The sequence below is a fragment of the Prunus avium genome, chromosome 4 (genome assembly GCF_965620075.1).
Source record: "Prunus avium chromosome 4, drPruAviu1.hap1.1, whole genome shotgun sequence".
In the NCBI taxonomy this organism is placed as follows: domain Eukaryota; kingdom Viridiplantae; phylum Streptophyta; class Magnoliopsida; order Rosales; family Rosaceae; genus Prunus; species Prunus avium.
In genome coordinates, this window is record NC_142287.1 from 35,086,641 (window position 1) to 35,110,628 (window position 23,988).

The following is a 23,988-nucleotide window of genomic DNA, read 5'->3' on the forward strand; positions in this document are numbered from 1 at the left end:
AATATAAAAAAAAGTTAGCATTAATTAAAAGTTTAAACTATGCATAGAACAAAGTATCATTAAATTATAGGGAGCTACTAAAAGTCCTTTCTCTCTCTTCATATTTAGGAGCTCCTATAGATCTTCATATTTTAGGAGGTGGATAGGGAGCATGGTTGGAGTTAGTGGCAGAGCTAAGATTCTTAACATGGAAGGGTCAAAATTTCAAAATCATTTCCACATAAGTTTTTCATGTTCAACTGAGAAGGTCACCACTAATCTAATTGCAGTAATTGTATTGCTATATCATATATTTTATAATATATTACAAGAGATTGAAAATTAAATGGGGGGCCAGGGCCATGGCAAGCCTAGATGTAGCTCCGCCTCTGGTTGGAGTTGCATATTTCCAATTTCTTTTTAAAATTTATCTAAAGAAGTGGTTTAGGAATCTCATTATAAATGCTTTAACAAAGCTAACAAACAAGATGAATGCTATAGCCTATAGGATATAATTCTACATCTCATTTGTCTTCTCGTCAATCAATTAGTCCTTAGTCTAATGGTCCGTATTCAGACAGAGAAAAATCCCTAAGCAGTTTATATCATTGGCATCGTACACTTCAAAAATATATAAAAATTGCTGAGACTCGATACTCGAAAAGGAAAAATAAACAAAAGCAAAGTTATATATATAGTATAGGGTTTGATGTCGAATAATTCGTTTTTGTCGTCTCATTGGTGGTTTATTATTATTGTCAGCTTCCATTCACGTTCCACCCAAGGAAGAAAAGAAACATGGAAGTTACAAATATATGGTCGAACTCGAAATGGAAAATTAAAAAAATAATAATAGTTTTTTAGAGAAAAGCGGTAGCTTTTCATTGAGGAAAATATGGGTAACTAATATAAAAATTGGGCTATATTGTCAAGATTAGGCGAGTGTTTTTATGTCGAGGCGCTCGGTCATCGGTTTAACTGGATAACTTTACCCGCTCAACCACAAGTGGGAGAAGAAACCCTACTTCCAATAGAGTGTCCCTCGATCCCCCTCAGAACATGCCTGTAAAAACTACATGTTACAATCCTCAAATAAAATATGGAGATTCCTCAAACCAAGTGATGAAGGCACTAATATTAAGAGCAAAACGAGGCAATGTGGTGAGGCAAATGTGGGCAAAATTTCGTTAGTGATCTAAGTCCACAAAATTAAAAACTTTAAAACAAAACAAAGACAGAACACAAATTTAGACCACCAAGAAAATACGACAAAAAAACCGACATATCTTTTCGCATTTGCTTTATGTCGACTCCGATACTTGGTGCTGACCACAAATCCTAGCATTAAACCTTTTTTAGGGTCTGAAATCCTACAATTAAACCTTAGAAACAGAATTTAACCAAAAATTAATTAATGAAATGAATCCTATCCTATATAATATGTCGTCAATCATTTTATTATTCTCTTACCGCCTTAATTATCCTTATCGTTATTTATGATGCTTCCTCCTCAACGTCCTCATAGTCATACTCATATTTAAGAAAAAGTCAAATTTCTCCGAAATTTTATTTATTTATGCTTCATTCCACAATCTGAATATTTTATATTTTACATTTCTATTTCTATTTATACATGCCAAATAATCCAGCTTCCTCCTCAAATATCTCTCTGTCTCTATTTCTATTTTCGTTTTTGAAGAATCAACTTCCATAATATTTCAGAGAAAACAGAAACTGAAAATTAAGCCACACAAATATAAGCACCGACTTTGGAGGATAAAGATTGATTTTCTAATTTTTTGGATAAATTTTATTTTTTGAAAATTAATTTTTTGAGAAATCAATCAATCAGAGAGAGAGAGCTTGACGCCTGAGCGAATCGGATCGAATCGTATCCTTCTTCTTCTTCGATGGACTCTGAGTTCTGGACCTCCCGACTCGCCGCCGCCAAACGCCAGTACACGTTGCAGCACCATCACCAGAGCTCCCACTTTGGTCCGTACGCCCTCTTGCTCTGTTTTTTTTGTTCATTTCTCATTTCATCTCTGTTCATCAATTATTGAATCTGATATATCATTTCTCCTTTTTCTTATTCTGTAAAAAAAAAATATATTAGATCGGTTAAGCATCGATGATTTCGAGGTTGAAGACGAGGTCCGACCCGACTTCCCGTGCCCGTATTGTTACGAGGACTTCGACATCGCGTCCTTGTGCTCGCACCTCGAAGACGAGCACTCTTGCGAATCTAAAGTCACCGTATGTGCTTATTTATCTCTTTTTCTTTTTTTATATGCATAATATTTGTTAAATAAAGTTGTTGATTTGGTTCCTGGAAGAAGAAAAAGCTATGATCTTTGTTTTTGGTGTTGGTCAAATGTTATTGCCTAATCTGGAAATCTGCGATTGACTTTTTGATTTTATCAAACGCGTATAACTATAACTGCTATCTTGTCATTGCTTTCTTCTTTTGAGCATGCAGTCCTGTATTGGTTTAAAAACAAAATCGTAGATTTTTCCTCTTATAGAAAGAAAAAGGAAAGAGACGGGTAGGAATGCACCCAAGTATCTTTCTTTTTTCCTGAAATATTTGAAATGGTTCATATGTTAGTGAAATGATTTAATTTTGTTGTTCTTTCCGTTTGGTTATTTGGGTAAGGAAGGGAGGAATTAATACAATGGAATTTCCAGGAATTGGCCATATGATGCATGTTTAAGCTAAGGATAGATTTAGATGGTTAATGTGTGACATAATGATGATTTATTTGTTAGAAAACGTATAAGAGGGCTTAAGTAGTTGATTATTTTTATACACACAACCTCAACACAAGCTGGGAAATGTCTCTTGGCATTTTCTAGAATGATTGATCTTTGACCCATTTAACGAGTTATTTCTATGATGACTTGGAATATGACTCTTCATCATGGTATCTTCTGTTCTTTATATAGAACGCTTCCAATTCTCACCCTTTGTCGTTCATGTTATGTCAGCTTATATAGAACGCCTCCAGTTCTCACCCTTCTGTTCAACTCTAAGCCACATTAAGCTTCTTTTTTATTTGAGCGATGAAATGGTGTGGTTGTTACTTCTATTCTTTTGGTTTTTTTCTTCTGTACTTCCACCATTATCCTTGCAATGATAAAACTTTGTAGTAACTAAACAAAAGTAATCAACTTTCCTTCATTTTGTGCTAGTTACTTTTTCCCTTTATTTCTGATTGATATTTCATGCAAAAAAATTACTCTCTTTTGTAGGTTTGTCCCATTTGCTCTGTTAAAGTTGCACAGGACATGTTAAGTCATATCACACTGCAACATGGACATTTGTTCAAGATATCCTTTAAATTGGAATTTTATCAAATTGGATTCCTGATAATGTATCTGTGAACAAAGTTTGATTGTTCTCTTTTGTAGTTTCCTTAACTGAATATCACTTGCAGAGGCGTCGCAGGTTACGTAGAGTTGCTATTCCTAACAGTCAGGCACTGTCCCTCCTTGGCCGGGATCTTCGTGAGGCTCATCTTCAGGTGCTTCTAGGGAGTGGTGGATATCGATCAGACAATGCTAATGTGTCTAATGCCGCTACCGATCCGTTCCTGTCATCGCTTATTTTGAATTTCCCTGCATCAGGAGCAGATGAAATTGCAAAATCTGTGGTAACCACTGCTGAGGACATTTCTGCAAAGAATGTGGCGCCAGCACATATTTGGAAATCAAGGTACTGTTTCATATTAGAAACTGTGCTTTCATTGACTTTTTCAGCCCTTTCTATAGCCTATTAATTGTTCAATTATATGCATCACATAATTGTCACCATCACACAATATTTTGAATGGTGGTTATTATCTTGTTACCTCATTCCCGTGTATAGAGGAAGTACTTGTTTCAACTTATCTCTCTTTACTTTTTAAAATTTGTTGTGCATGTTCTTGGTGCATCGAAAGTATGGTACATAAAATCATCAACCTTGGTCATACAGAATGGAGTATACACTGGCAAACTTTTGTTTGGATCGGTGTGGTCAGACCTCTCCAAGGTATAAGTATTAGTGGCCAAGGTGGTGCCAAGTCAATGCTTGAATTGGTGTCAATTTATTTTCCTAGACAATACTTAGTTTTTATTAAGCATCTAGTATTTCCTAGACCATAGAAGTAATAATCTGACCCGAAAACAAAGTACCGTTAATGTTGAAGAAGCTGATGCCCCATCTTTAAGGTTAATACATGCCCAAGCGCCTGTAAAGCTGTTCTTTGAATCTGAAATATGGCTCTCTGTCTGCCTCTCTCTTTCTCCGTCTCTCTCCGTCTATCTCTCTTTTGCAGTTTTGATCCTTCATTGAGTTATGAAGAGCGGGAGAAAAGGATTCGACAAGCTACTGGAAGAGCTGGTTTTATGCAAGATCTGTTCCTCTCGACACTGTTAGGTGACTAATGGAGACAGTAAGTTTGTTTCTAGAAAAATAAAAATGAGTTATTCAAAATCTTATGATGGGGGTTCTTGTTGGGTGGGATTCTTCTAATGGTTTGATCTTCAAAAACAACCCAATACACAATACCTGCCTCATATGAGTATTTCAGCAGCAGCAGTATGAGTGCTTGATTAAAATAACCTGTCTTTTATTAAGCACCTTTCCTTCAGATTCAGAATGTAATGCAGTCTGAAGAAACATTGATTTCTTTAGTTTATGGAGAACCTTAATTTTATGATAGTTAGCTTGTACATGATAAACAAACGGGTGAATGTGTAAGTTTCCAGCATAGCAAAAGTCTCAATTGGTTCCAGTTGAAGCAGATTAATTGAATTCTGATGATCAAAGGAAACTTTTTTAATTTGAAAACAAAATGTTGTTTCTGCATGGACTAAGTTGTTGAATTTATTTACTTAAATTGAAATTCAAAAGGACTCCCAAAAAAAAATATTAATATTGAAGAACCATTGTTATTTCTATGGAAGTTAGCTTGTATCTCTAGACGACCAAATTGAAAGATTTAGACTACAATCGTTGAGCATTGAAGCATTCGAAATTTGGTATTACGATATGCTTTTTTCTATTTTGGACTGAAAATTTCTTGAGAGAGCTACTGGCCGGCGGCCTTCCATTTGCACTCTCTCACATTCCTTTCCACAAGTGCAATAACATTGTTGCAATGATCGTATGATGTAAAAATTGAACGGTTTAGATCATAAGATGATCTTATACCTCGTTGTTCAAGAAGGAAAACAATGTTCATATTAATTACCGTGCCGTCATATGGTTTTATTAATCTAAGTAGTATGAAATGAGTACATGACATGGTTCATATTTCATGCAGATGGAATATATTGTTAATAAGATAAATAAAATAACAATCAATGATATATCAATATCATACGTCGGCACTCATTATGTTCTTATTGCGCAGTTGACTGTTTGGTTGGTTCTTTTAAATTAAAAACAAAAACAAAAATCAAGAAACTGACTCTTCTGTTGGTGTGGAAAAATCCAGCTACATCTAATAAAAGGGACGTTGATATATATATATACTGTCTCTGTGTATTAAGTCCAATAGAGAACAGACAATAGTGGTAAAGGATAGAGAAGAAGAAGATCCATATATAGAATATAGATGATGGTGGAGCTATTTGTGTTGGGGTGCACGTGCACGGGAGTTGTGGTGTTCCTTCACGGCGCCAGTTTCTTCTTCCACCTCCTTACCCATCACCTTGCTCTTCGATCTCTCAGGTAATCAAATAACTAATCATCTCTCTCTCTCTCTCTCTCTCTCTCTCTCTCTCTCTCTCTCTCTGCCTCTTTGAATATTGTTGTTAATCTCCTAACTTTAAAACTGTATGAATTGTTTTGTTTGGTTTCATCAGTTTTCTGGGATTTGTTGGGTGGTAGATAAGCAAACAAAAGTACAAGAGCTACAGAGATGATAGATTGGTCGCCGCCCCGCAGGTTGTTTTGTTTATGAAGTATTGGAGGACACCCCCAATATTTCCAAGCAGTGGTTAATTATCTTTTAGTTTAGTTTAATTAGCATATGATGATATGATCATCTTGTAATTCATGCCAAATGATAATAAAGCTCAAGAAAGGTAAAGCCTTTTCATTGAGTGCTAGCTTTTGAGCTAAGCCATCTTGTAAATTTTGATATCCTTCGAAGCTAATGCAAGTTGCAACACACACTAACACAGGTTGCTTCCAATTTTGATATAACATGTGTTGTCAAATTTGTAATTTGCACCTTAATCAAGTGTCAAGAGGATATATAAATGGTCTTTTTCGCCCAACCCCACAAGAAATTAACTTTGTTAATATTTGGTAGACTTTCAAGATCATATCGTCGTCATGGATAAAATTAATTATGTGAGTTGATCCAAACCTACATGTTTGAAAAACACTGTGCAAGCAATTTCATCAACGACCAAAAGCATTGACTAATTGTTAGCCAGCTAAACAAGATATCAGGCTTCAAGAAACCTCTCCATGAAATCCACTAAAAAAGAAGAGTTACTTGAGCCAACGTTGTTAAATTCGAACCCCATAAGATTTAATGCAATTCAAGTAATGTATTTTTTGGGGAAATATGGCGGCCTTCATTGTATTAATTTTGCTTACCAATTACAACTACAAGTTTTAACATCCAATACCATGGTTGTAAATTTCAGAGCTTTAGCTCAAGTTGTAACATAATTCTTACTCTCTTTTTTTGCCAAACTCCTTACATTAGGTGAGACCATGCAAGATCCATCACATGTGGGCTTGTTGAGAAAAGTATTGAAAAATATTACCAAAAAAAAAAAAAGATTTTTGTAGAACCTTCCAAGAATTTCTATGTTACTCAAACACCAACCTATATTCCAAAAAGGCAAGCTTTCTTTTTTCGTGATAACAAATTTGTAATCAAAATTTTTATTAAACGAATAAAATAGTACTCTTTCTTTCTAAATCATACCCAAAAAAACAAAAGGACATTGAACGAGAAACATGTTTTTTTTTTTTTGCACATAATTGATTTCGCCATAAAACGTTTTACTGCCTAACGTTACCAGGCGTTGAACGGTTAGTCAATGATCAAATGGACCATGAAGCTTTGCTTCTTCCATTCCCTCCAAAACCCTCTTCCCCAACGACTTTACCTGCCATTTAAACCCAAAACCCTCCCAGCCCATTTTCCAGATTCTGCCAAACACATCCAAACCTCAGCTCAAGTCACGACAGACGCTCAAACTACCCCTGTTCTAAGCTCAGTCCAAAAGGGCAATTTCTCACCCACTTCCATATCCTACTCTAAGCTTTTGTCACAATGCGCTGCTTCCAAGTCTGTTGGTGTGGGCATGGAAGTCCATGCCCACATAATTAGATTTGGATGTTCCGGAGACCAAAGTCTTCGGAACCATTTGATCAATTTTTACTCCAAGTGCCGGTTTTTCAGGCACGCCCGGAAACTGGTTGATGAAAGTACTGAACCGGATTTGGTTTCTTGGTCTGCTTTGATATCAGGGTATGCCCAAAATGGGCTTGGTAAAGAAGCCCTTTCAGCGTTTCATGAAATGCACTCGTTGGGGGTTAAGTGTAACGAGTTTACATTTCCCAGTGTTCTTAAGGCGTGCTCTATTACTAGAGATTTGGTGCTGGGAAAGCAGGTTCATAGAATTGCGCTGCTTACGGGCTTTGAGTCCGATGAGTTTGTTGCTAATACTTTGGTTGTTATGTATGCAAAGTGTGGGGAGTTTGGGGATTCTAGGAGACTGTTTGATGCAATTCCGGAACGGAATGTTGTTTCGTGGAATGCATTGTTTTCTTGTTATGTGCAGAGTGATTCCTATGGAGAAGCAATGGATTTATTTCAGGAAATGATTCTGAGTGGCGTAAGACCTAATGAGTATAGTTTGTCTAGTATAATAAATGCCTGCACCGGGTTGGGGGATGGTAGTCGAGGAAGGAAAATTCATGGATATATGGTTAAGCTTGGATATGAGTCCGACTCGTTCTCAGCAAATGCACTTGTTGACATGTATGCAAAAGTCAAAGGTCTTGAAGATGCGATTTCAGTTTTTGAGAAAATTGCACAACCCGATATTGTTTCCTGGAATGCTGTTATTGCTGGGTGTGTTCTTCACGAGTACCATGATTGGGCTCTACAATTTTTTGGACAAATGAACGGATCAGGAATCTGTCCAAATATGTTTACAATATCAAGTGCACTTAAAGCTTGTGCCGGATTGGGGTTTGAGAAATTGGGTAGACAGTTGCACTCTTTCTTGATAAAGATGGATACAGAATCAGATTCATTTGTCAATGTGGGACTGATAGATATGTATTGCAAGTGTGAGATGATAGATGAAGCAAGGGTGCTTTTTAATATGATGCCAAAGAAGGAGATGATCGCATGGAATGCTGTGATCTCTGGACATTCGCAGAATGGGGAAGATATAGAAGCTGTATCCCTATTTTCTGAAATGTACAAGGAGGGAATAGAATTCAACCAGACTACCTTATCTACAGTTCTCAAATCCACAGCAAGCGTGCAGGCCGTAAAGTTTTGTGAACAAGTTCATGCACTTTCTGTCAAAACAGGTTTTCAGTCTGACATGTATGTTATAAATAGCCTTCTTGATACATATGGAAAATGTGGCAAAGTAGAAGACGCGGCAAGAATTTTTGAAGGATGCCCAACTGAGGATGTGGTGGCTTTCACATCCATGATCACAGCCTATTCTCAAGATGAACAAGGCGAAGAAGCTCTAAAACTCTATTTGCAAATGCAACAGAGAGGGAACAAACCTGATTCATTTGTATGCAGCTCTCTTTTGAATGCTTGTGCAAATTTATCCGCATATGAGCAAGGGAAACAGATCCACGTTCACATTCTGAAGTTTGGATTCATGTCCGATACTTTTGCCGGGAATTCTCTTGTTAATATGTATGCAAAATGTGGAAGCATAGATGATGCGGATCGTGCTTTCTCTGAGGTACCTCAGAGAGGAATAGTTTCATGGTCTGCAATGATTGGAGGACTTGCTCAACACGGGCATGGAAAACGGGCCCTCAACTTATTCAATCAGATGCTCAAAGATGGTGTTTCCCCCAATCATATTACTTTAGTCAGTGTTCTCTGTGCATGCAATCATGCAGGTTTGGTAACTGAAGCCAGAAAGTACTTTGAATCCATGAAAGAATTGTTTGGAGTTGTGCCAAGGCAAGAGCATTATGCTTGCATGATTGATCTCCTTGGCAGAGCAGGGAAGATAAATGAGGCAATGGAGCTTGTCAACACGATGCCATTTCAGGCGAACGCCTCTGTTTGGGGGGCACTTCTTGGTGCTGCAAGAATCCATAAAAATGTCGATCTTGGCCAGCATGCTGCTGAAATGCTCTTAGCTCTTGAGCCCGAAAAATCTGGTACCCATGTACTTCTTGCAAACATTTACGCATCAGCTGGCATGTGGGATAATGTGGCGAAAATGAGAAGACTTATGAGAGATGGCCAGGTAAAGAAGGAACCGGGGATGAGTTGGATTGAGGTCAAAGACCAGGTACATACCTTTATAGTAGGAGATAGAAGTCATTCAAGAAGCAGGGAAATATATGCTAAACTTGATGAGCTGTTTGACCTTATGTATAAAGCTGGCTATGCTCCAATGGTGGAGATTGACCTCCATGATGTGGAACACAGTGAAAAGCAGCGGCTCCTACGTTACCACAGCGAGAAGCTTGCAGTGGCTTTCGGGTTAATTGCCACTCCACCAGGGGCACCCATTAGGGTGAAGAAGAATCTACGAGTATGTGTGGACTGTCACACAGCATTCAAGTTCATCTGCAAAATCGTCTCAAGGGAGATTATCGTGAGGGACATCAATAGATTCCATCATTTCAAAGATGGTTCATGCTCTTGTGGGGATTACTGGTGATTTTACCGGCGAAGTGTTATAGTTGGTAGGGGCGCGCCTATAAAAGAAGCTATACTTTCTGCCCTACTAACTCAAACCAAAATTTTGTGTGCCATTTTTATGTACTAAAGTGTGATTTTTAATAAATGAAGAGTTGTTTTTCTTTTGAGATAAGGAGATTGTTTGTTCTTAACAGCTTAAAAGCTAATAAGCTTCCATCATATAAAAACATTCAAAGTCTCTCTCACACACCCAAAAGTAGGGGTGGCAATTTCCGACTCGACCCGTTACACGACTCGAAACCCGCACGGGAAAAACACGACCCAAACACGACCCATTAATAAATGGGTAATTTTCGGGTCAACCCACCACTGACCCATTTATAAACGGGTGGGTTTCGGGTCAACCCGTCAACCCATTTAAATACCTGTTTAACCCGTTTATTAAACGGGTCGTGTCATGGGTCGTGTCAACCCGTTTACTACCTGCCAACCCGCGAAAAAAATTAGAGAAAATGAACCTTCATCACACCCAATGGGTTTCGAACCCCAGCCAATTTCACCCATCTCCTTGCTCCTTATCCATCTTGGTGTTGATAACTTTGTGATTATATGTTACAACATTTGATATTTATAATGTCTTTACAAACTGATAATCACTTAATTATTACATTTTTATCCATAAATTATATTTGTTAATTATTACATCTTTAGAAAAAATAAGCACATTTCCCAAACTTAAAATAAAATAATTAAAAAAACAAAAACTGGAAAGGATACGTAAAACACAAAGCACCAGAAAATGAAAGTAACGGGTAAAAACATAAAACACCAGAAAATGCGGAGGTAAATCAAGAAAAGTAAGGTGAAAGTAGAAAGGGAAGGGATCCGAGGAAAAAAAGAGGGCAAACGGTTGGATAGCAATCTGGTAGGCGCTCCTCCAAACCCTATCTTCCCAAACTCCTCCTTTCATCATGGCTCAGCCTCAAATTTTGCTGAGGCAATGCCAAAAAGAGTAGTGCTGCCAGGAGGCATAACTGTTAGTAGACTCACACCGGCAGATCATCTGCACGTGGCACAGAGGTCAGACAAGGCCGCGGTGGAGGAGTCTCATGATTTAACTGTTCTCCAAGCAGTCTCCGCTACAAATTTGGGCATAAGATTACTGGCAAGGACGCGAGAGTGTGGAGCTCTGACCGAGGAAGTAGCCTCCTTGAAGGCTCAGGTGGCGGATTTGCAAAGGCGGCTCTACTGTGCCAACCAGCATGTAGAAGCACTGTGGAAGAGAAACAATGATCATGCAGAGCTATTGCAGATTCTACAAATAAGAGAAAATAGAGGCAATTAGCATGATGCCTCAGGTGACTCAGAATCTGGAAAGAAACATGTGATTTTTAAATTTATGTATGCATTTTTACGTTTAGGTGGCTCAGAATCTGGGAAATGTGCTTATTTTTTTCTAAAGATGTAATAATTAACAAATATAATTTATGGATAAAAATGTAATAATTAAGTGCTCATCAGTTTGTAAAGACATTATAAATATCAAATGTTGTAACATATAATCACAAAGTTATCAACACCAAGATGGATAAGGAGCAAGGAGAGGGGTGAAATTGGTTGGGGTTCAAAACACATTGGGTGTGCTGAAGGTTCAATTTCTTTAATTTTTTTCGCGGGTTGGCAGGTAGTAAACGGGTTGACACGACCCATGACACGACCTGTTTAATAAACGGGTTACAAATGGGTCGTGTCGTGTCAACCTGTTTATAAACAGGTTGGGTTTGGGTTTGCATTTCCTGACACGATTAATAAATGGGTCGTGTTTGGGTTGGGGTTTCTTGACACGTTTAAAAGTTTGACACGACACGAACCCGACACGACACGACCCATTGACAGCCCTACCCAAAAGGCTCATCAAGAAGAGGCTCTGCCACCCAAAAACTCGCTGTAGAGAAAAATAGGTGTTTTATTCCTCGAAAAGAATCAACATATCCAAATCAGGATGGCTTTGGGCCACATACAATCAGTTTAAACCGATTTTAAGAATGGATAATGTACATGGTATGGTAACATTTACAACAAAATAACGTTGTGTTTCTTTCCTATTTGATTTCTTACATCAACATCATAGAATCCTCTGACATTATTGTCAACAATGAATACTTAACTTTGACTGAGATTCGGCCACCCTCTACACAAAGCTTGGCTCCAGTTACCACCCAATATCCTGGCGAGTCCTCAGGACCTCTCAACATTTCCTTGGTATCTACAAACGTCGCCATTTTTGGTGCCTTCGTCGGTAAAGGTGGTCCACCAGGGTAAATTGCTGAATTCAAATCCACTTTTTTTGGCGTCACAGGTGGATTCAATGCAGTACTAAACCTTGTGCTGATCAAGGTTGAGATGAATCCTGATTTTCGAGAAGAGCTTGAGGGTCCTTCCCACTCTGATCTACGGATTCTTGCTGATGCCACCGTTGAAAATCCAAGCCTTAGGAACAAAACTTTCCTCATTCCGATAGACTTGGCTTCAAACCAGGCCTTCGTCACAATTGAAGCAGAGTCATAAATGCAGGCACCATTGTACTGTACTGGGGCCGTGCATACATGTGAAAATATGCTCCACTTGACAGGTTCAAAGTAGCCTCGTTCCTCTGGCTCGTCAATGGGCTCATAACTGTGATCATCTGAGAGTTGGAGGGTATCCGGAACCGTTGAAAGATGCTGGAGATGCATTGCCAGATGGTCACTTTTCTTACCTTCAAGATACAAACGCATTCCTGTCACCGGTCGATTTCCAGTATCAACCTGAAAATTGTAAAATTAGGAACCACAAAGTAAAGAGAAACTAATGTATGTAATGATATGCTCGAGTACTGTGATCAAAGACATTTAGTGTTTTAAGAGGACATATAAATTTTATAAAGGCAAATAAATAGGTGCACAATACTCGTTGACACAACTTTCTCCAGTTATAAATTTTTTCTCAAGAACTTCATTGCATAATAATAATAATATATATATATATATATATATATATATATATATATATAATGGAAGTCCTCTAAGAAAAAAGGATCTCCAGCATTCTATAAGCAATTACTGTGTCAATATTTTACATCACAAGATATTACCTTGATAGTGTTAACATATAGCTTGGGGCCCATAAAAGTGAACTGGAGTGATGGGGACACATGTTTTCTGCGCCTGAGACCAAGAGGCAGATCACCATACACTGGAGCCCATTGACGTGGTAATTGAAATTCTAAAAATTGATGGAGTTCCTCTATTGGCGGTTTGTCTGCAATATTTATCACAGAAATATGAGATTATTCAAACTTTTTTATGGAAAAGTAATGTAGCTAACTTGGACAAAAAGTTGCATACTGACATCTAAGGTAGAGGTTCACTGCATGGGTTAGAAATCCATTTCCTTGGACGCCACCCAAAAGTGAAGTTATAGGGACAAAGGACATCGATATGACATTAGGAGACTGTGTTACAGTTGAAAGCCACTTGTTATGACTTTGACCTACATCAAAACCTCCCCTTCGAACACAAATGGTCACTGTACCCTGCATTAGATGAGAAAATATAGATATCTCAATCCATTCAATGTAGGTTGACTGTTTCACACGGACAGAAAAAGGCTTACATCATTCCTTTGAGTGATGATAGGTGGCCTTATTGAGGCCGTAATTGTTCTCTGAACACTCCGGGACATAGAATGGTCATCCTGAAACAATGGGCATAGACATTATAGTAAGAATAAGTTAAATCGTCAACTTCCACAACTTCCATTACATACTACGTGTATCAAGATAAAACAGAGCCCATAAAGAGGAAATGTCAATTGTCGATATCGGCAGTTCTGCAAATGGCTGTAATTAAGGACCTTCTCTTATTTTATGGACTTTTCTTAATCAGAAAACTTCCCGTTTCCAGTCATTTTGTTGAGTTCTCTCCTTCATTCTCACAAGTCATAACACCACAGTAATGTACTTTTACAGTTCACATATTCAATGATAAGACCAATGTGAGCAGTAGATAATCACGATGCAATCATAAAATTCTGCTTACCTTCATTTTTCCTGATAAATCATCAGAGTTCGATCCAGTTACATCTTCATAAAATCTCTCATCAGCTAATTGCTTTAACAAATTCTGCACTTCAGTGGGTTGAAGAGTTGAATTTTGCGACTGCTTTATGTGAACTATATCCTTTCCACCCATCCTCACCCCAACAACAATATGAGTACCATATTTTTCAATGAACCTGAAAATCAAATTACTTAAAACATCAGTGCAAATTGGCACAAGACTGTGGTATATACCTCAGTGCAAACGATATACATTCTGATTTTACTTCTTCATAATATGGTAAGTACCTATATCTACACTTGGCTTATTTCAAAAAACTTGAATTGCATTACATAAGCTTCTTTGTAATTTATATTAGGTTTATCTGTGCTTGTTTGCAGAAAGCGTATCCAGTTTCAAGTGTCTACTCTGCAGAACCTTTGTGTGCATTTAACAATGGAAAGGAAACAATGAAGAACATTCAGTTGTCTTCCAAACTTAAAAAACACTCTTCTTTTACCTCTCTTTTTTTTTCCTTTCAGACTATATAGAGATTGAGGGACTTTACATTAATAAGCTCAGCTGAAACCACAATTAACGGCATAAAAAAGTTTTTCGATTAAAGAAATCTTACTCAGCAAGGGCAGCAGGTTCCCATGTAGAAGGCACTTCTCGTCTCACATTCTGGGATAGTGTTATATTGGATCTTGCTAACTCAATGTTATACAACGTTATTAACCAACCATCAAAAGCAAGAGTTTTTGTGGGAGCTGCATCCTTCTGCCAGCAGCCGCTGAAGTTAAACATAGTATTAAACAAGCCGGACGGAATTTTGCCTGATAAAGACAGCTCCTTATTGTATTGCTCTGACATCTGGAATACAACCAATGTAGACAAAGTAAGAAGAAAAGAGAGCCTCTTTATAACCAATATAGGCCAACTGTTCCACTTTAGTAATGAGTAAGCAGAACTAGAATTCTCAGATGGATCAAAACAGAGCAATGGAGAAATACTTGTGCCCAAAGCTCGAGCTTAGTAATAGCAGAGTCATATTTTTTTACAATTAAAAAGAAAAATGTCACCACGGGAATGAACTGAAGTTTCAAATTTGTGTTCTGTGTTAGTGCCAAATGAAATTATTTAGGCGTGGGCCATTCACCATCACTCAATCAAGAAAAGACCTCAATTTCTGCCGCTATTAATAGAATGTCACAAATTCAGCACATTTCATCCAGAATTTCCCAGCATCGTAATCAAAACAGCCATAAATAGTAACCGTAACCAAAACCCACTTCACCAAATGTGACCAAAATATTCCCCAAATTCATTCCCCACCAACCAGTCACAAAACCAACCACAATCAAAACCCAGAAACCACTTCGCGCCAAAAGCAAAAATTAACGAACTTTCCTACTTAAGAAAGAGAAAAAACCTGATTAAATGAGACGACGTCGGAGCTAAACCTGGTGCGCTCGCCTTTATCGCACTTGATGGAGGTGGACACGTCGGGCACGACAGCCCCGCCCGGCACCACCAGGTCCCGGGTCCGGGTCGGGTCGAGCTCGATGAGCATGGACTTGCATGCGGTCAACCGGATATCGTTGCAGAGATCGTACCCGGACCCGATTACGGAGACGGCCTTCTGGGCTGCATACTGGGGGTCGGAGCGATACGCATTGAGAGCCATTGAGTTGGAAACCAATCGGACCGCGAATAACTTACAAAAGAGAGCTCGCGAGGCTTGTGAGTACTTATGGGGTTTGGTTGATTTAGGCGAAGACCCATTGAAGTGGGTCTTGGGTCTCTGGTTTTGAGCTTTCAACGATGCGTTGAGACTGGGACAAAGTTGTTTTCTTTGATTTTCTTTTTTAATTAAAAGAATTTAAAAGAAATTAATTTTAAAAAACAGTTTGAATATTGTTTTGGTTTTAATGCATTGCTGAAAGCGACTTCCTGCTACAATGGGTTTTGTTTTGTTTGTTTAAAGCCTCCTGCGGAGCGACTTCACCGGAAGTCTAAAGCCTAAGTGGGAACGTAGACTTCCAAAGCGAATAGGAGGCGGCTGGCGGCCTCCCTTCTTTTCCCGCCACGTGTCAGCGCATTATTATTTTTGTTTCTTTTCGTACATTTCTTTTTGACCCTTTAATTTCTTTTTTTGGTAAATACCACGAGGTGTCCCCACACATGAATGGTGGAATTAATCCCCGCTCAGGATTCGGCTTGACCCTTTTATTTCTTCGGTGCTTCCTATGCGTATTAAGTTATTTATTTATTATTTTTCATATGGGGCTGGACTTGAACGCTTGATATGAGTGTGGAGGCGAAAGTAGGCAAAGGGCCGAACCACTCGTTCTTATGAGTTTCGTGGATGCTTATGGGTAGGTAATATGAGTTATATTACTCAAAATAAAATAAACTAGCTTTTGATGTTGTGTTATTTCTCTTCTCAATATTAAAAGCGATCCCAAATTTACATCCCCAACCCTCATTGGTTAAAAAATATTATAAATTTATACATGCCATTTACGTAAACGAACCGTTTTGGGTTTTGTGAGTGGTGAAAGTAGAGAATATCAACATGGAAAATTGTAAGCTTTTATAGCATAACCCTTTTAACCTATCATGAATTGGATTAATTTGGATACTAATTTTAATAAGGCATGGGAAGAGATAATCCACTGTGTCACTCAGTATAGTTGATTCACATGTTTTCTTTAGCACAAAGGGGCAGAGTGTGAACAAAAAATCTCTCATCAGAAATTCTAAGATAATACCTAATATCCTTAAAGTATTCAATAAAAATAGTAATTCAATTCCATGAGTAAGAAAAAGAAAAAGGGAAATAATTCAATAAGAAATAGAGTGACATTTTTAGTAGTTTGGTTGTTGGCAGATACAATTACACTATAAAGTAATAATTGGTGAAGTCAATAATGTTTTTCCTTATTTTCTTGACGAATGAATGCATGATGATCCTAGGGTTGGGGTATTAATAGTAAGTAATTGGCAGCAGCAGCACCTGTATAGGTGACAACTTTCCTTCTAAAGGAATAATAATACCCACTAGCTTCTTATTTTGTGGCTCCTCGTCGTCAATACAAGTTACAGGACACACTGATTATAATAATTAAAACCACCGTCCGTTAATCACACAGTTTCTTTGTTAATTTATAATGCTGTGGACGAGCTCATCTTGTAATTTTGACTGACAAGGAAAAGGAAAACCAAGGGAAGTTAGGGAACAAGTCCAAGGGCTCCAAACCATGATTAACACATTGACAATTTCATTACACTTTAAGTCAACACGCCATAAAACATTGGTCCCCTTTCATTAATTTGCCAACATGCAAAATGCAAGACTTGACACCACCATCACCACATATTCTCTCCCTCCCTTTCATACTCGCAGTTCACACTTTCTACACCCTCCATTAAATTATTTGTCTGCTTTTTTGTATCATATTCACCTCATTGCTCTCTAAAGCAAAACCAAACCCTATCTACCACCACATGTCATCATGCACTCAACATTTTGATCACTTCCTATCGATTTGTTACCGGATAGTACTGAAATACTGTCACGTGATATATGAATAAGTGTTGTGTCCCTCCTCCTACCTATATCGATTATATCATAAACAAAAATATCCATAATTTACTGTCACATTAATTAACGTGCTTAATTCAGCTGATGATGCCTATATATATATATATATATATATATATATTATAGGTCACAATTAATAAAGTAGGTGCAGGTTTGTGAGCAAGTAGAATAGGCCACGTATTTGAAAATGTGTTTCACGAAGGATGATGTTTCCACATGAGGCCTTAAAATAGACTGCTTTAAGATATGCTTTATCTTTTTAATAATAATGCAGAAGAGAAGATGGACACATACAACTTACAGCATAAAATCCAATCAATCTGATGCTGATATTTGGTGGGTCCTCATCCAGCAAATTATTATTTTTTCTTTTTTAATATTGGCGGCCAGGATTAGGTGGTGCATATTCATTGTGCACACAACTTGTGTGTATCTGGTGGTTGTTCTAGGAAACATAAAAACTAAATTTTATATTGACCTTTTTCCGGATTATGTCTTTTTCTAGATGTCTATGTTGGCGGTGGAGGATAAGGTGGCTGTTTCTTTCTTGTTTCCCAAATCCAACCATTAAAAAACTTTTTTTTTTTTTTTATTTTTTCAAAATCAAATAAGAAACAAATCCTTAAAAGAATCCCAATAAGAGAGGAAAATATTGCACCCTTATTATATTACTTTAACTAAACTTCAATAGCCAACGAGATCTAACCCAATTGAAAACGACCTTAATTTGCAGATTAAAAATTGCAGATTCAAAAAAGAATAAATATAGAGCTTTTAAGTTTCGCGAACAACTACTAGACAGTGCGTCCCATAATGAGGATCCATATTATTAAAAAGAAAAATCCTCAGTGCGTTATCATTTTAATGATAATTTATTTTCAAATAAAGGGTTATGAGAAAAGATCATTTTCTTTTAATTGCCCAAATAATATTTTTAAATGCATCTTACAAAAGCATTTTTTTTTAAATTAAAAAAAAAGTATTTTCCTGGTCCACAAAAATCTCTTGTGGCTCTGGCCAAACTCATAGAGCCGGCATCTTTTTCGTCACCATCATGTTTGAATCGAAGCCATACCAATGTCCAATGGAAATAGGACAAAGTAACTGCCCCTGAAAATGACGTATATGCCCCCGCACACAGGGAATAAGGAAAAAGGTTAGGTTTTAATTTATAAATGTTATTTACCAAATAAATGAAGAAGATTTGTATTTATTCTGTAGATTATTTGACATCACATCGCTCCCTCCCTCCCTCCCTCCCTAAAAACAACTATTGCCACTCACTCACGGTCCTACTATCGCCACGCATGAATCAAATTCACAATAAATTCAGAATCTAGCACGAATCATGATGCATGAACAATTTTGAAAGAGCTACGGAAAACCAACCACAGTATTGCTCTTTCAAAATTAATGTCTGACAACGACCCAAATGAGTAATGTTCTGGATGGATACATTCAAATGTTATACGTGGCACGCGCAACCACAATAAGACTCGATAAATTTTCTATTAAAAGTCATTGATGCGTTATCAACACAACACATTAAAGAAGGCATCGGTTTAAATAACTTTACTCGGTTTCCACAGTCAATACGCCCTCCTCCCCTCCCCCCCATTTATGAGCTTCCTAAATCTGTCTACATTGACCAGACAGCTCGGTGACGAACTCGGAGGCTACAAACAGGTAAAATTAGTGGAACCCTTTGTCCTCAAGCAAGTAGTAAATTTCGTTGCGCGTGTAACCCACGACTCTAATATGAAGCGTGGGGAGGAGTAGATGTCGGATAAAAACGATACCGCTGTCAGAAACCACACCCATGTGTTCATCAGAATCGATGGGCCCGGTGGCTTCAGAATCCTCCGCTTCCATTGAACACGCGTAAGAAACCGACACTTGTTGGAGTTCCATTGGGCAGCTGTTGGTCCAAGCGCGCGAGCGCTTCAAAGGGAGGATAAAAGCCAAGGGCAGGCTCCGGTTAATTAATTAAAAATCGCAGTTAAAGTAAAAAATTAAAACTAAAAATAATCCAAGTCCCTCGGCGAGATAGCAGATTATGTCGACAACTTGTTCAACCGGCCAAATGCTAATATTGAAATATTCCCACGCTCCTCACCTCATTTATAATTCTATACTACCATCCCCGAGACAGTAAATGGCGCGGGTGGGTAACACGCTGGAAGGAGCGTGGGGTTTCACCGCACGCAATCAAGAGTGCGTTTGCAGCCGTTAGATAATGATAATAATGATGGGTGTGCTCTCTCGACCTCGACAACCCACATGCCACGTAATACGGGAACTAACAGTGCTAAATTACTAAAATACCACCCACACCGCACACATACATGATACATGCACTACTCTCTCTCTTTCTTCTGGTGTCCCAGAGCCGCCCCTAACCTCAACCCCATCTCAGTCAAATCCCTCGTTGACTGTGTGCCCCCCCTCTCTCTCTTCTCTCTATTTAATTACACGCTCTCCCCTCTATATAAAAAACCACAGCCCCCCCTCCAACTCCTCCATTGCAATCTCATCACACCCTCCTTCCTCATTTCTCTTTTCTCTCACATATTTTCACTGCAACCAAACACTCTTTCCCACCCCAACACAGAAACACATAAAACAAAAACGCTGCCGTTTTTATCTTTTCTTTCTTCAGTTTTCACTGTAATATGGCGCCGAGAGAGAAGACGGCCACCGCCGTTAGAGCTAACGGCAACGGAAACGTGAAGGAGGTGCATTTTAGGGGAGTGAGGAAGAGGCCATGGGGCCGGTACGCCGCCGAGATCAGAGACCCCGGAAAGAAGAGCCGGGTCTGGCTCGGTACCTTCGACACGGCTGAGGAAGCTGCTCGAGCCTACGACGCCGCTGCCAGAGAGTTCCGCGGCGCCAAGGCCAAGACCAACTTCCCTCTCCCTTCTGAGAATATTAGCCTCAATATCACCAAAAATAATAACATAAATATAAATAATAATATAAATAAAAATGGTAGCGGGAGCAACAACCAGAGCCCGAGCCAGAGCAGCACCGTGGAGTCGTCCAGCCGTGAGCCGCCGGCTCTGATGGTCGATTCCTCGCCGTTGGATCTAAATCTCGCTCACGGTGTTAGCTCCGGTGGATTCGGTTCCGGCCCTATGCGGTTCCCCTTCCAGCAACAGCAGGTTCCGAGCGTCGGAGCCGTCATCGGAGTTCCGGCTTCTGCTGCGGCGGCGGCCAATCACGTGCTCTACTTCGACTCGGTGTTCCGAGCCGGGATGGTGAAGAGTCATCAGTTTCATCAACGGCTGAGATTCGATCATCATAATCTCCAGCAGCATGACTTCCACACCTACGGCGGCAGTAGGGTTTTCGCATGTGGGGCCCAGAGCGACTCGGACTCGTCCTCGGTCGTCGATCTGAACAACCACGATCCGCCTCGCGTAGGATTGCTCGATCTCAACCTCCCTCCACCTCCGGAGCTCGCTTGATTTTGTTTGTAGAGAAAAAAGCGCGATGGCCTGAGTTAATACTTATTAGGGATCTTTTAATTTCAGTTCCTATTTTTTTTTTTTAATTTCGAATTTTCTAAGATAGAAAACTAAAAAAATACGTTGAGAGCAACCAATGTAAGAAGCTCCATGTGAATACGTAGCTGATCGTCGTCATCATCCTTTTTTGCAGCAGCGAAATTGCAAGTTTCAATCTGTTGTTCTAAATTTTAGAGACCTTTCTTGTTATCAATTTTCAGTTGTAATCTCTCATTTCAGCAATAATTTTTCCGTCAACGGAACCATACTGATAATTTTTTCCGAATCTCCGGTATTATTTCTTGCTTATTTCATTTATTTATTTGTTTTTGCTATAAGCCTATGAGTTAACTATGATAAAATGGGCGATCCATGTAAAGTACGGACAAGAGTGCACGAATTTTGTGGTTTTGGTGTGGTTGACGATAGCTTGCCCCCATTCCTGGAGTGCTGGCTATAGCTGCCGCGTGGCTGGGTCCCTGTCCCACGCGTCGGCGGCCTTGAATTGACTGGGACGAGTGAGATGAGTAGGACGGCGAGTCGAGTTTCTTTTGCTTCGTTTGCTTTTGCTTCATTATTTCGGAAAACGAGTGTTTTTACATATAATTACAAATATTTTGTTACTTTCTGGCGGAATTTGGGGAATTAATTTAAAAGGAAAAACAAAAACAAAAACGAAATTATTAGGCGCGTATGATTGGTCAATGAGAATCGGCGCGCGTATCGGGTAAGAGAGCGGTGTTGTAGTTTTGAGACCGAAAGTTAATTCTGTGTTGACTGGGTAGGTCTCGAGATTCGAGTTAAGATTGCACGTGATATACGGCCGTCCGATCTCGCGTACCTATTAAATTTATTTTTTTTACAAAGTTATTTAATTAAAGAGATGAGTTGCTTAGCAATGCGAAAAATGTGGAAAGTAGCAGACAGAGGGGGGGCCCGCGTGGAGGCGGGCGCTGGGAGTGAAAGTGGGAAAGCGCGGCTGCCGCTTTTAGTGGAGCCCACCCGTCCTTTTTCTCAAGAATATTGCCCCGTCTCTCCCTCCTCATCTAATTTAATTGTCTCTGTAGATTACCGAATTAGCTACTTGATTAAAAAATTATATATAATTAAAAGAAAAGGCAAAGCTAGGATATCGGGTTGGCTTTTTATATAGGGTATAGGTGGAATGCGCAAGGATTCAAAGTTGGAGGAGCATGCGTGAATATAAATTAACAGTTTCATGGCATGGCATCAAATTTTCGTGAATTTAAATTTACGATTATTTATGTAGCAACGTGGATGGAAGGAGAGACAATAATTATAAATAAAAAAATAAAATAAAAACATAAGATAGAGTACGAAGCCGTGAGAGAAGGAGGGTGACGTGTCGGGAAGTGACAGACATTTACGCCGGCGGGTCGGCGTGTTTTTGTTCAAAGCTGTTTCTGCGCGGGACCCACCTGGTTTTGTCCCGCCAACAGAAAGAGAGAGAGAGACTGGGACGTCTCATGATGCGCCACGTATCGCGTCCTGGAGAAGAGAGAGCCAAAAAAAGAAGAAGCAAAGCGTCATGGCATTGAAGAAATGAATATAATAAAGGTGGTATATAGGTGTGGTGTGGGCGGCTGGTGTTGCCTTTTTCTGTATAGTGGACTTTGTTGCCTCCTGAGGTGACACCTTCTTCACCTCTCTCTCTCTCTTTCTCTCTACGTGGCGTATTTTAGCAGCGCATTTCAGCCGGAGATTTCTAGATCATTTGAATAAAGTGCGACGTCGTTCCACTAAGGATGAAATTGAATTTATAGGATAAGGATAAGCAGTAAGTGAGAAGAAGGGGAGCGTGCACGTGTGAGGTGTCTTGGTACGTGCGCTTCGGAACCAGCACTCGTACGTACGTGCTTACCAAGGTGTGAAAGCGTTGGCTTTCCCCATTTCCCACAAAAATGTGTGCAGTCCATGTATATTTTTTACCTTCTATTGTACAATGCTTGCCTTCTATTGTAAGCACTATCACACCACGTCATTGTCATTCCAGTTTTGCTTTTTCACTTTGCCGGATGTCTATTTATTTTTAAAAAATCAAAAGTTAAGGTCAATCGTTCACACGTATATGTAGGTACCAACCGTAATATGGAAACTAGCTATACCATCCCCGTTAGAAACTCATGATTCCGCCATTGTGTTTGTTTAAAGATAAAGTAAAATAAAATAAAAGTATGATAATGTTGTGAGATTGGAATGAAATCCCTACATTAATATTCTTTGAAGTATCAAAGTAATTGTGATGGTGATTTGGGATAGGTAGGGGTTATAAATATATTCTAAGATGAGGTTCTAAGACAATCAGTCAGTGAATGGACTCGTGACACTTAGCTGTTAAAATCCCATATGACCAATTATTGTCATTTTATTTATATTTATTATTTTTAAAAAGAAGAAAAGAAGAAAAGAAGAAAAGAAGAAAAGAAGAAAAGAAGAAAAGAATAAAATCCGTTGGAAGTGGAGACATGATTTGACCTCAACTAATGAATGAATAGTAGCTAAGGCAAAAGTTGATTGGTAGCAAGTTGCGTGAGAGGAGCGCATCGTCGGCTCGACTGTAGTCTGTATATGTTTAGCTTTGTGATGAAGTTACTCAGCAGCAGGTCTGCGTGTATTGTGCGCTTGCTTGGAGTATGTTGTTGTTGTTGTTGTTGTTTGGCGAGGGCAAATGCTTTAGGTATCATCTCATCTATCTCACTGTTCATCATATAAATCATAATTGGAATTGATAAATTTACGTTCGAAATGGAATCATTTAATCGTCTATATGTATTAATGAAATGAAATGAGTTCATCGTGAGTATCTTAATTGTATTGATTCTTTTGAACTGTGATGTAGATAAGATTACAAATAATGTCGATTATTAAGTTAACATGTGTATCAAAATTCATTAATCGCAAGAGAGTGTCAGCAGCTTGGT

At 38.8% G+C, this 23,988-nt stretch overlaps 3 protein-coding genes and 1 pseudogene across 5 annotated transcripts; 3 read left to right on the top strand and 1 right to left on the bottom strand.

Moving 5' to 3' along the window:
- Positions 1-1,467: 1,467 nt before the first annotated feature.
- Positions 1,468-4,684, top strand: LOC110770385 (protein DEHYDRATION-INDUCED 19). 3 transcript variants are annotated; one of them, XM_021974515.2, is made up of 6 exons: positions 1,468-1,974; positions 2,096-2,235; positions 3,232-3,309; positions 3,411-3,694; positions 3,921-4,012; positions 4,299-4,684. In XM_021974515.2, exons 1-6 carry the CDS (start codon positions 1,890-1,892, stop codon positions 4,313-4,315), a joined length of 696 nt encoding a protein of 231 aa, XP_021830207.2. In that variant the 5' UTR covers positions 1,468-1,889; the 3' UTR covers positions 4,316-4,684. The 3 variants fall into 3 exon arrangements, with proteins under 3 accessions (XP_021830207.2, XP_088108172.1, XP_021830206.2); XM_021974514.2 differs by lacking the exon at positions 3,921-4,012 and having other exon boundaries at positions 1,478-1,974; XM_088252046.1 differs by lacking the exons at positions 3,232-3,309; positions 3,921-4,012 and having other exon boundaries at positions 1,474-1,974; positions 3,417-3,694.
- Positions 4,685-6,894: 2,210 nt separating this feature from the next.
- Positions 6,895-10,026, top strand: LOC110748708 (pentatricopeptide repeat-containing protein At5g04780, mitochondrial pseudogene; annotated as a pseudogene).
- Positions 10,027-11,802: 1,776 nt separating this feature from the next.
- Positions 11,803-15,823, bottom strand: NSL1 (MAC/Perforin domain-containing protein). Its single transcript, XM_088252592.1, has 7 exons — positions 15,366-15,823; positions 14,568-14,806; positions 13,934-14,129; positions 13,509-13,589; positions 13,245-13,428; positions 12,988-13,154; positions 11,803-12,661 (listed from the first exon to the last, which is right to left on the bottom strand). Exons 1-7 carry the CDS (start codon positions 15,618-15,620, stop codon positions 11,969-11,971), a joined length of 1,815 nt encoding a protein of 604 aa, XP_088108718.1. The 5' UTR covers positions 15,621-15,823; the 3' UTR covers positions 11,803-11,968.
- Positions 15,824-20,021: 4,198 nt separating this feature from the next.
- LOC110766795 (ethylene-responsive transcription factor 11) lies at positions 20,022-21,332 on the top strand. The gene has a single exon (XM_021970175.2). It carries the CDS (start codon positions 20,213-20,215, stop codon positions 21,005-21,007), a length of 795 nt encoding a protein of 264 aa, XP_021825867.1. The 5' UTR covers positions 20,022-20,212; the 3' UTR covers positions 21,008-21,332.
- The last annotated feature ends 2,656 nt before the right edge of the window (positions 21,333-23,988 follow it).

Bases quoted from the DNA above. Each gene is read 5' to 3' on its own strand.
- LOC110770385 (XM_021974515.2), top strand. From the start codon at position 1,890: ATGGACTCTGAGTTCTGGACCTCCCGACTCGCCGCCGCCAAACGCCAG. The intron at 1,975-2,095 runs GTCCGTACGCCC...AAAATATATTAG, and splicing joins TCACCAGAGCTCCCACTTTG to ATCGGTTAAGCATCGATGAT. The intron at 3,695-3,920 runs GTACTGTTTCAT...GTGCATCGAAAG, and splicing joins GCACATATTTGGAAATCAAG to TATGGTACATAAAATCATCA.
- NSL1 (XM_088252592.1), bottom strand. From the start codon at position 15,620: ATGGCTCTCAATGCGTATCGCTCCGACCCCCAGTATGCAGCCCAGAAG. The intron at 13,429-13,508 runs GTAAGCCTTTTT...CATCTAATGCAG, and splicing joins TCATCACTCAAAGGAATGAT to GGTACAGTGACCATTTGTGT. The intron at 12,662-12,987 runs GTAATATCTTGT...TACAATTTTCAG, and splicing joins TATATGTTAACACTATCAAG to GTTGATACTGGAAATCGACC.
- LOC110766795 (XM_021970175.2), top strand. From the start codon at position 20,213: ATGGCGCCGAGAGAGAAGACGGCCACCGCCGTTAGAGCTAACGGCAAC.